Here is a 12,377-nt window from a genome sequence, read left to right on the forward strand (position 1 = left end):
CAATGAACTCATCCTATAAGTATTGTGTGTGTATCCAAAGTCTGATATATTGTATTCCTCTGTGCCGTAGACCTCCATTGTTATTCAAAAACTATTAAAAACACTCCAGTGAGCCACACCACTGCATTGGGTCACATGTTCCTTCACCACAAGGCAATGGTTACTGTAGTTTGTTTAGAAATGTCTCCAAAGACTAGTAAAAGTGATAACATTTTCATTCTCAGGAGAGTAGTTCTTTGTATCGCAGACACCACTGTGCATGTGCTAGCTTGTGCTGCATATCTCAACCTCTTGACTTTGTGCTACATTGTAAAGTTCTCAATGAAATTCAGTACAAAGTCAAGAGGTTGTGATATGTAGCACAACAAGCTAACGCATGCACAGTGGTGTCTGTCATACAAGGAACTACACTCCTGAGACTGAACATGTGATCGCTGTTATTAGTCTTTGGAGGTGTTTCTAAACAAAATACAGTAGCCATTGCCTCCGGGGTGAAGGAACATGTCACCCAGTACAGCGGTGTGGCTTCATGCTGTGTTTTTCATATTTTTTGGACAACAACAGAGGTTTATGGCACAGACGAATATGATATATCACACTTTGGATACACAGACAATACCCTTAAGTAGGATGAGTTAATTGTTTTGTGGCTGCACGAGATTTGTTGAGAATAAGAAAAATGTAGAAAATCACCAGCCGTATCCTTTAATGTTTATTATGCACAAGAAGTCTGTTCAGATGTGTCTTATTTTTTGGCTGATCTAGACCCAGTAAGATGGATACTACTCCTGGGAGGCTGACGGAGGCCAGTAGATGGGAACATTGCGAAGTACAGTTGCATCACACATGATGGTGTGCAGAGCAGTTCATATTTCAAACCAAGTAGAGAGCAGTTTTCTGGACAGGTGGAGTCCTCCAGCAGCCAATGGCCATCACTTAACACTCATCTAGCATTTGAACATGAGATCTTTTAGATCAAACCAGCCCTTGTTAAAGGCCCCTGATGGCTTTGACCTACTTCTTTCTAGGTCGAAGTCCTGGACTCAGTTTTATAGTGTAATACCACCGCGCACCGAGCAATCTCATTTCTGTTCTATTGATTTACAGTTGTTTGAATACTTTTGGGAACACATATAAAAATAAAAGTACTGTAACATAGCAAACACAATAACTATAAGGCAGCCTGATAATTTATACCATAAAGGGAACAACTGAGACTTTTGAGATGCCAGTGTCTGAGAACTAAGATGAAACATCAAAAATACTATATGAGGTTAGTCTTCCAAAAACATATAAAGCTTCTTTTTCTTAACGCTATTGGTCCAAACAGAACTCACTGGCATTTACAGAAAAAAGAGAAAAGCAGCAACAAGGTTCCCCCTAACAGGAGATAGACCTCATTATGAACAGTTACCTTGAAAACTCCAGAGGACTGGAGGATTATATTAAGTTACTGAATCATTGTACATGAAGGTGTTGCTGTTGAGTTTTCAAATTGTATCTTTTAGATGTAACAGAAGTAAAATGTTTTACAACACTTTAACCTTGATAGGTTTTTTCAAGTTTAGTTGTAGCACTATTTTATCAATCATTTTCAAATGTTACCACTATAAAACTCTTAACCAAGACTCAGTACATGAATTTCAACAAAATGTTTAACTCCCAGTTTCTCTTCAACATACTGTGAGAAAATAATCTAAAATGGTAAGTAACAGATAATTTTCTTCCCCAAATGGAACAAAATGCCCTCTCAGCTACAGTAAGCTGCATAGACTTGTCATAAAACCAAACAGAGCCATATCTCCATTTGCTTCCTATGCCTGATAGTATTTATGTAGTGTCATATAAATTAATAAACTGCTTCTACAGTTAATCTCACACGCTGCTTGGGCTGTTTCTGTCCCTTCTCTGCCTGTTTGTCCACTCAGCTAAACCTACAAATTAGTCCAAAGTGACGACATCCTCATGACAGTCTCATCAGGAGTTTTAGGAATGTGTGCCAGGAGGCCTGGGACAAGGGAGAGAACTAAATAAGACCAAAAATGAATGTTTTGCCACTGAGAATACAAGTTAAAGGAACCTATACTGTATGTACTGTGTGAGCCCGGATACTACACATCCCTTTCATTTCTACTCATATCGACTTACAACCAGCTGAAATGTGATGAAAGTGAAATAAAAATGATGTTATATGAGACTGGATCCAAGCTGCAACATTTGACTTAAAAACTCTTTGATTAATTTATAATTTAGTATTTGGTGTGCTATAGTGCCTCTCAGATGATGCAAGCTTGTGTGTAACGTAGCTGACACAGCATTGCACTGCAAGCAAAATATGGAGCGATAAATACTGAATGCTGAGCTGAGAGAGTGTTGACCTTCATTTAAAGCTTTTCAGTTGTTGGCTTTTAAGACACAAACAAAATGAGATTATTTGTACTTAAAGAATAAGTTAACGATAGGCTGAAAAGCAGTATTTTACTGTCTGCTCTGTTGAAAGTTTCAAGTCTCTTTCACCTCTAAAAACACCCTGCAGCAGTGATGTCACAAGGTCCTGGAGTATACCTGTCCATCACTGCAGAAAGATGAGAAGTTAAACCACTAGAGGTCAGCAAAAGTTTCAGGGGGTGTTAAGTTACTCTTAAAATCTGCAGCAGCCTAATTTAGTGATGTACAAATGGAGGTAAAATTACAGTACAGTCTTTACTGTGAAGGAAAACTAAATGGTGAAACTTTCATTAGCCATGATAACAGCACACTCAGTGTATGGGTTAATGTTCAATCTCTGATGAAATCTGATATTTTTGTTTTTGTGAAAATACTTTTAATAGCACATAATCAATATCATTATTCATAATACATTCATCAATAAAGAATGTTTCTAATGGCTTCAACTATTTGTGTTATAATTACATGGTAGTTTTTAAATAGAATTCTATTAATCTTCATTTTAAAATATGTGCTCAGAAATGGAGCCAGTATTTACCGGCTGGTACTTCTTCACACAGTTATGTCTGTGCCGTTTATTTTAAATCTGCACAACATATTAATGTAAAATTACGCATCTTATCAGGTTAAAGTCACATATTGGAGCTGACAAATAGAATTTTATTATCCCTAATTGAAAACCTGCAGATTTGCCCAATTTTGCCAAATTATTATGGTAAGTGTTGTCAACCAACATTTGTAGCAGCAATGACTGAGACTTTGATTGAGAGCAATGATCAATGTGTTGAGAAAACCTTTTTTTCCTCACCATATCCACCCCCACTGGCCACTAAAAAAGAATACATTAATATCTGAGGCATTTACTTTCATCACATTACATGATTTCTTTAAAAAAAAATGTATTCGTGGCTATCACTTTAAAAAACAAAAGACACCCATTCATAACCACAAATTGCCAAGAGCACTTTTCCTCCTGTGTGCAAATTCCAGTTCTTCACTCAGATATAAATGCATCATGTTGCAGTCTGGGATAATATGGAGGGTAAATACTCAAAAACCACATGAATCATTTAGAAATTAATGCAAATTAAATTTTCAGTGCATCTTGATGTTGATTTGGCATGGCTTGCAAGCATTGCATAGTGAAACTCCTCTTGTATTAAATGATTACGGTAGTAGCCTGGACTGAATCCTTGAACTAGGCAAAGATCTTAGTGATGAACTCTCGGAAACGTTTAGCGTACTGCTCTGGATGAACTGTTGAGATTTCTGCTCCTGCCTGCAAAACACACACACACACACACACACACACACACACACACAGGCAGCATTGATTAAAAATAATAACTGAATGGAAAATGAAAGCAACCCTTTACACTTTACAGGCCAGAGAGAGCCATGCTGATTTTGCTAAACAATCTCTTTAAAGGACCCTGATCTCTCACCCCGTGTTTGACAGCCTTGGCAGCGTGAGCAGCTTTCTTCTTGGTGTCGTACTGCGTCAGCACGTCAATCAGACCCATGAAATACACCTCCCTCTGGGGTGCACCTAAATGCGAGTGGCAGCGTTCACAGCATTTGGTGAGTGATATTGATCTGCAGGTATGATCTCCAGCGTGTGATGGGGTTTAGGTGCATTACAGCTCCTATATCTTACATAAATTCTCGGCTGTCAGGACTCACCTACAGTACTTTGAATAGCGTACACATCCACATAAGGGTCGAACTCCCCAGGACCCATGGGTTTGAAGGAGTTCATGTAGCCAGCGATACCCTCAGGTGAGGTGGAGCCTGGAGCAGGAGCAAGGCCGTTTTCATCCTCCTCTTCCTCCTCATAGGACGACTCCATCATCTCCTCCTCCTCTTCCCTCTCAGCCCGCTCGACATCATGGATACCCAGCAGCAGGCTGTAGTCCATGATCCTCATACGAACCAAAAACTGCACAAAGACGACACACATGCTTAAATCATATCCGAGAAAATAATGTCTGCATGCATTTCTTCATTTCTTACCTCAATATCTCTGTTAAGCTTGTCCATGATTTTCTCTTTCTCCTCGTCGCTCACATAAACCTTTTGCATGTTATTCCTGAAGTCGACGTCCTTATAAGTGGGCAGTTCTTTTACCTAGAAATACAGATTGAAAAAAAACTACATTACGTTTAGCCTAAAAATGCAGAGAAAACACAATATTCATTAGCATTTTTCTCATTAAAATATAATAATTTTCTGCAACATAAAAGTCAAATAATGTTGCCCCAAATATTGTTTTTCAAATCAACACAGTTGGAAAGATCAAAGGTTTCCACAGCTCTGCAGTTATTTTAACTCCATCTATTCAACCAGCTATTTTTCGGTCTTTATATCTAGGTCACAGTCGCTCTAGTTCAACCAGAGGGGTTCTGATGTTATCTAAACAGTCTATTGCTAACTGACTGAATGCAAATCTAATCTTTAAATCACATTTGTCTCACTGCACAAACAAAAAAGACTTGTCACTCATTTCAAAAAGTATATTTCCCATATTTGCAGTTAGAGCTACAACATGTCAGATTGGAGAAAACAGCCTGCTTTCACGCCTCCAGACAGACTGTGACACAGCTGCAACCAGTTCAAGCTTGTTACAGACGTTATGTTGTCCTTGTTAAGCATAAAACAGAGAGTTATAGACTCAATTTTACTTTTCACAACATTCTTACAGTTGTAAGTATATTCATGAATGTGAATCAAAATCATTTCAGCTCGATGTTAAAGGGTCATTCCACCAATTTTAAACATAAAGGCTCGTTTACTCGTCTGGTCGAAAACTAATCAGCCCGTGAAAACAGCTGTACAATGGTTTCTATAGTTTTGGAGGGAGCTTTGTCAAGTCTGAGAGAATAACTCTTGTGATGTCATCAAGGGTTATTTCAGGTTAGGTTAAACGTAGTCTGACTCACTGGACGTAGACTGTAGGTAGAAGCCTGCCATTGGCCGACTATTTCAGTCGGCATTCTCCTCCCCTTCGCTATCTGCGTGTTACCGTTTTCAAAATCCCTGTTGCTACGTGAAACAACAACAACAACAGTTATGCTTGTTTTTTTATCAGAAAAAGTTGTATCACATAGACCACATACATCTTTTACAGGAATTTGGCCATTTTAATGCCAGGGCTCAAACAAGTTCCAGCCTGACACTATTTTGCAAGGACACAGCTGCTGCATCCTGGGCTTAGCACTGCCCAAGACAATTGTGATTGGTTTAAAGAAATACAAAGCGTTTTTTCCCCTATAGCAGAATCGATAGTGGGTGCAGCCAGACCTCCTCCAGCGTTGGCAAAGTGCTGTGGAGATACAACTGGCTATTCCAGACTGCATTGTGGGAAAATGTAGGATTCAGCATGTTTGGAGCTTCACCAACACTAGGAAACATGTTAAGATATTTCAGCCTCTGCTGCCTCAAATTTCTTTTGTTAACCTGTCTCTTGCAAGTCCCAAAACTTTGTACTTGCAGTACTGCATAACTGGAGTCCCCCTTTAAAAAATGTAAACCTAAAACATTTTTACCAGTACAGTATAAAAAATATTAAACCTATCTTTCAGGTTACATAACCTTTTTTTCCTTTTACAAGTAAGACTATATACAGCACCTGTGCCAAACCTTTTTTACATCCTCCACATATATAATTAAAGGTAAGCAGATCAAAAGATATTCAGCAGCCCTTGCAGGATCTAATTAATCATCTTTGAGTCTGAAACAAATTACATCAAATGGTTCTTACTCTTTCAAGTTTCTTATTAATTGACTATTTCAGAGACTCTCAAACACAACTTTTATGTTTCTTACTGATAACAAATCTAACCTCATCTCATCAATAAGCTGCCAATAATTAATGCATTTGAAAAACTACCCTTCCCTCCAAAAAATAGTGCATATTTTCATTTGGTATTTTTAAAAATGTTAAAAGACTGAGGTTTAAAAACACCCACACTTCAGGCTGTATTCATTGAATAAAATATCAGGATCTCATTTAGTAATGCTGCAAGCGTTAAATAATGTTGAGTTACAAACACATGCATAAATGTCATGGGTAAAGCAATAAATTCATCATAAAACTGACATATCCCTAAATCTGATCTCACCTTCTCTTTAAAACTTGCTTCACGAGACACCAGGGAACCCTGAGGAAAGAAAACACCCCACAGTATTTCGCTGATATTATTCGCACTTGATATAGCAATTAACTGTTATCCTGGGTTATGTAGGCTTTATTAATTCATGAGCATTAAAGTCCCAACCAGTAGAATGTTTAAGTGGATGTATCATCTTTTAAATTAGGCGGATTAAATTGACATTAAATGTTCTCACATGGCTACCTTCCTTTTGTAAATTTCTGTGAACAATTAGCTATTTAACAAGGCTTAAGAAATTAAATTGGTGAGAAAGCACTGAATGCTATAAAAGTTTGTGACATAAAAGAGTTCTCATAGTTTTTACATCTGTGATAAAATCAGTAAAGCGGGACGCAAAATGAGCTGAGATAAAACTACAAACACAAAGGATGTTTCAACACATTACACATCTGACTGTGTGTGCAGCATTAACAGTATGTTATCTGTACTGATTACACTCTCTGGAACCTCATCTAGCTACATGACTCCGGCAGAATTTACCTTGAGGTCGTACTTCCTGTGTACATGCAGTCTGTGGCTGAACATGTTCCTCATCACTAACAGGTAGGTGTCCTCACTCTCCACAGTGACTCTGTACATCGCCAGGAACTGAGGGAGCAGTGTACTGCCATGGCAGGTGACAATATGCTGGAAGAGAACAGCAGTAAATGGACAATGAATGATGAGGAACAATGAAAGCATCTACTGTACCCAGCAGCATGTGCATAAATGAAAATGCTTCTGTCTCTGTGAACACTCCTCCTGAGGATCCTCCACCGGCCTGTGATCATAACTGGACAGGTTGTATGTCTCTGCTCAAGTCGGCCTGTCTCACTCAAGTTTGCTGCTTTGGTGAAATAATGAAACAACAGGAGTGAGTGGACTGCTTGTTCTAGTTAAACAAGAGTCACACTTGCAACTGTGTGACACTGTATTTAGGCACAGTGGTGCTTTGAGCTAAATTCTATCATGCTTACACTGACAACATGCTGGTGTTTTAGCAGGTATAATGTTTACCATCTTAACTATTCTAGTTTAGCGTGTAATGTTCGCTAATGAGTTCTAAATACAAAGTACAGCTAGGGCTGAATGTCATAAGTATTTTGCCATAAAGAAAAATGAATTAAATTAAATGTCATGGAAATCCATCTGGTAGTTGTTGAGATATTTATATTTGGACCAAAGTGGTAGACCAACCGCCTAGAGCTGCAATGGTTGATCAATTAATCATTAGTTGCCAACTATTACATTAATCATCAACTTTTTTGATAATCATTTAGTCATTTTGAGTGACTTTTTAAGAAGAACATTTCCAAATTCTCTGATTGTAGCTTCTCAAATGTGTTTACTGTCCTCTATGATAGTAAACTAAATAAAGAATCTTTGGGTTGTGGACTGTTGGTCGGGACAAACGAAGACATTTGAGGACGTCACCTTAGGCTTTGGGGAACAGAGATGAACATTTTTCACCATTTTCTGACATTTAATGGACAAAACGACTAACTGATTAATCGAGAAAATAATCAATGAGATTAATCACTAATGGAAATAATCATTAGTTGCAGCCCTACAATGGTCAGACGTTGCCATCCCTAAAGCCGCGCTGCTAGAACGGCTGACAAGAACATTTCAAAAACAGAATTTGAGAATGAAAGTTCATTCTTAACCATTGTAATAGTAGTTTGAAAAAAATACCCCAAAACTCAAGGTCCACTCACCATCTATTTCCAGAGCTTTGAAAGAGGCAGTGACAGTAAGAAAACTCCCTCCTCTGATGAAGACAGTGAGATGCAGTTGAAAGCTCAGGAAAAAGCTAATAAGTGGATCTCAAGTTAAGATTTTTTGGAGAAATAACAGCTCTTATTCAAAGAATATTATTATTATCTATGAGGTAGGGTTTGTCTTCAAACATTTTTACTTGGCCATAAGGTCCAAACAAATACAAAATTCCAAAATGATGTGTTTATTTTGCCAACAAATTGTTTTCTCTATTTAGTTAAATGTCTTTAAAGAGAGCATTTTGTCCTTAAAGTCTTTTCTTTATAATTTTCTTTAGAGGCAGAAAAAAATATAACATGCTTGCTATTAAGCATTTTTATCAACTCAAATTTAAATGTAGAGCCCTGGTCACGAATCATTACATGTGGGAGAAAAACTCTCATTGAAACACACTCATCTGTCTCTGTCAGCTTTGCTGTGGTAAAACCTTTGCCATGGCAACCAGGGTTATCACCCTTTGTCCTGTGTACAAAAGCTACAGGACAAAATGAGTGGAAAATATGACTAATATAATTAATCTTCAGATTTCCCTCAACGCAAACTAGAAAAACTCACTAAAATGCTGGTTACAAAAATAATGTTTCTGACTTCCAGCCTGTGTCAGTCCTACCTGGTGATACTCAGAGAGGATGTTGTGCATCTCCTCCACCTCCTCACTAGAGATTTCTTTGACTACCAAAGTGCGGTCGTATGATGTCAGCAGCAGCCTCACGCATTGCCCCTCCTCGTCTTTGAGCGGAGGACTGCGGGCCAGAGACACCTGTTGGTGAGCACCAGTAACACGTGACATCAGCTGCACAATACATCTGTCCAACTGTATGAAGCCTTTTACATCCCTGTATTCCCTTTTGAAATGCAAACCATTTTCACAGAAGCACTGAAAATTTAAGAAATGCAAATCTCTACCATAAACAGGAAATGTACAAAAGATAAGGCCTGTTTGTAGACTCAGCCTACTGCTAGTGTTATGGATCATGCTGGAACAAAAAGCTGTATTTTGCATTGATGTCCACTGTGCATCTCTTGTAATTTGGCTTTAATCAGCACATGCTTTAAAGCGCACATACAGAATGCCTCACATAATTGTAAGCAAATGTGTGCTGAGCAGAGCGGAGGATGACTCTGTGTGCCACCTGCCGCATGCAAATATCACAAAGAAATGCAAATTTAGCAGGGAGAAGATCAACAGATACAAAAAAGTGTCTGTTTTTTTATAAAAGACAAGAAACACTGAAAAATCTTTTTATGGTCTACATTTGTTCAAATCTATGTCTCTGTCTTCCAAACTTCTTATAATCTGCCTCACACTCTAAAATTATTGTTTTTGGCCCCTTTTTTTCTGTTGATTGTACCTGGTAATCTTGATCCTCGATGCCAAAGCGCTCTCGCAGGTTTCTGAACACCTGTGGACAGTACTCTTTGAATTTAAATTGTCCAGGAAGATTCTCTCTGAGGAACAAAGAAGTTTTAATAAATGAAACAAGACTAATGCAGGTTGATTTACAGTGTTGTCACATGACTTTACATACTCTGCATCTAACAAAGCTTCATTAAACAATATTAAAGAATGTCAGAGATAATAACCCTAACTTTAACATGAGGTAGCCCTCACTAAATGATTGTTTTCACTTTCTCTCTTCTTCTTTAAATACAGCACAAATATAATATTTCACTGCACAATAGTAACATGTTCAAATCATGTGATTAACAAGATTAAACGTCCACAGTTTTGTGCTGATGTTTCTGTACAGATATCCTCATTCAAAATGTTGAAAATCTTTGCAGAAATAAATGTGTTTGAATCAGAACTATATCTATTCCTGTGTATTTAAGAATGCTTCTGAAACATGAACTCCATAAAAGCATCAAGTCTGTCGTTTTTATATATATGTATCACTTATGTTTAATCTACTTTCTACTACTACATCCTGCTAATTCACTTAAACAGTTTCCACATCAAGCAACATGAAAACCATTTGAGTAAAATCTTGTCAAAGTAACAACACTTCTACTTGAGAAAAACATGTTTTATTGTTCCCTCCTAACCTCTGTTTAGAAGTCTTTATGCGACCTGGATTCCTGAATGGATTAAAGGATTATTGAAAGCCACTCAGTTTTGGAGACTTCAGCCGTATAGAAAGTGAACTTCACAGCAGACATAGTTTACAGCACAGTTTTTCATAAATAATTAAAAACTGTGAGCCCCTGAACACCTTCAGATGAATTCATCAACTTGGCTCTTTTCTTGTTTGTGTGACACTGGTGTGACGAAGCCTCTGGCTACTACTCACTTAGTGGAAATTATGATGCATTTCTAACTTTAGAATACATTATTGTTGTTTTACATAATTGCATACTGTAGACTATAGTCCAAACGAGATCAATTATTATTTCTGTCCTCTTTTTGACTGCTTTATTGTTATTATAGCTGTAGCTGTGGTTCTGTTAATAGCACTGTTGTTCTCATGAGGGGGTCTGCAATTTGTGATAAGCGCAGGCAGACAAATAAATCATAAGAGCAACAAAAATCTGTGCAAATCACAGGAAACACCAGGATGAAGGTAACAATCAGGCAAAGTTGAGTGGAGCACTGTACTTGTTGAAGAGATGGTTGTTGACTTTGATCTTGGTGCTGGCTTTAAAGTCGTCTGGGAGCAGCATGACAGGTACAGGCACCTGGCTCAGGTCATTGATCTGCGCATGATCCATATACAGACAGTTGGTCAACATACATATTTACACTTGTGCTGATATAAACACATATTAGACACATTAGGCAGCGCACATACCCACCGAATGATTGACTCCCCACATCAATACGCTCAACACGGGGTCACTGGCTCGGAAAACCTCCACTTTCTGCTGTACAAAGTGCTTCTTCTTCGTCTTCCTCTTGGGCGCCAGAGCGGTCAGAGGGCTGGAGGAGGCAACGGGAGAAGACATCTCACTTTCGCAGGTAAGAGAGGCGTGTGTGGGGTTTTGTCTTTGGAAGAGAGATGCTCAGTCTCCGGCTCTGAACAGGCTTTTAGTTGTCATCTGTGGCGTCCTGTCTATGTAAAGCAGCCGTGTGCAGGCTCTGCAGCAGCTGCTGGGAAACAGCTCCTCCTGGTCTGGAGACGTCTGGTCGTTTTGCGTCGATTCAGTCCAACAACAATGAAGCCAAACAGGTGCAGAGCATCATATACTGTAAATCTGTTAGCTCACCCCTAACTTTAGATAATATGATTCGTTTAACAAAAGTTTGTATTATAATAACAACACTTTTCTAGTAGCTTAAAATGCAATCTACAACATGCATGTAATAAATTATAACTGTGAAACATAACTTTTGTTGTTGACACTGAGGTTCATTCAAAACTACTATAACTGTTTAAGCTGTTGGTTTGTGTTAAATTGCATCATAATGAAGTTTGAATGAGTTTTATTAGACATTTGGAGAGGTGAAAAAATATATTTCACAAGAAGAAAAGAAAAAGAATAAATGAGAGAAAACAAAGAAAAATACAATTTTGAAGTGTTTTTTTCTTTCCTCCGTAACTTTAATCATCACGTGACCCCTTAGATTTTAGGTAAGGATCCACTGTTGATGAATGAGGTGGACAAAATATTACAAACACCTTTCAATGTAATGCAGTCCAATACAAGTAGCAGTCTCAACAAAAACTGAATGTTTAGTTATTACTGGGTTAATATATTGAATTGTATTGCAGAATACAGTAACTATAACTCAGTGTAGTCAATGCCTTAACCCTTACATACTGTACAGCTCAGGTCAAATTTGACCCATATTTACATTTTGGGAGCCTGAACACCATTCCTCTGGCCTGAGATTGTATGACTCTTCCTAAAGTGATATTCAAAAAGATTTCAACTTTTTTGTGTTTGTGCAGCTGATAAACATTCATGTACATACTGCAGAGGGTGCCCCGGGTTCAATTTGACCCATACTTATTCAAAAATTCAAAAATCAGCATTCAAATGTTATTGTATTCTTCACAT

At 38.0% G+C, this 12,377-nt stretch overlaps 1 protein-coding gene across 2 annotated transcripts; it reads right to left on the reverse strand.

Annotated features, from left to right (window-relative positions):
• Nucleotides 1-2,880: 2,880 nt before the first annotated feature.
• LOC121894267 (phosphatidylinositol 5-phosphate 4-kinase type-2 gamma-like) lies at nt 2,881-11,578 on the reverse strand. Of its 2 annotated transcripts, none has more exons than XM_042406750.1 (10): nt 11,172-11,578; nt 10,975-11,072; nt 9,731-9,827; nt 8,989-9,138; nt 7,101-7,247; nt 6,570-6,608; nt 4,462-4,575; nt 4,132-4,387; nt 3,894-3,997; nt 2,881-3,727 (listed from the first exon to the last, which is right to left on the reverse strand). In XM_042406750.1, exons 1-10 carry the CDS (start codon nt 11,319-11,321, stop codon nt 3,647-3,649), a joined length of 1,236 nt encoding a protein of 411 aa, XP_042262684.1. In that variant the 5' UTR covers nt 11,322-11,578; the 3' UTR covers nt 2,881-3,646. The 2 variants fall into 2 exon arrangements, with proteins under 2 accessions (XP_042262684.1, XP_042262685.1); XM_042406751.1 differs by having other exon boundaries at nt 11,168-11,254.
• Between the last annotated feature and the right edge of the window lie 799 nt (nt 11,579-12,377).

This window comes from Thunnus maccoyii, chromosome 3 (genome assembly GCF_910596095.1).
Source record: "Thunnus maccoyii chromosome 3, fThuMac1.1, whole genome shotgun sequence".
NCBI classification, from domain to species: domain Eukaryota; kingdom Metazoa; phylum Chordata; class Actinopteri; order Scombriformes; family Scombridae; genus Thunnus; species Thunnus maccoyii.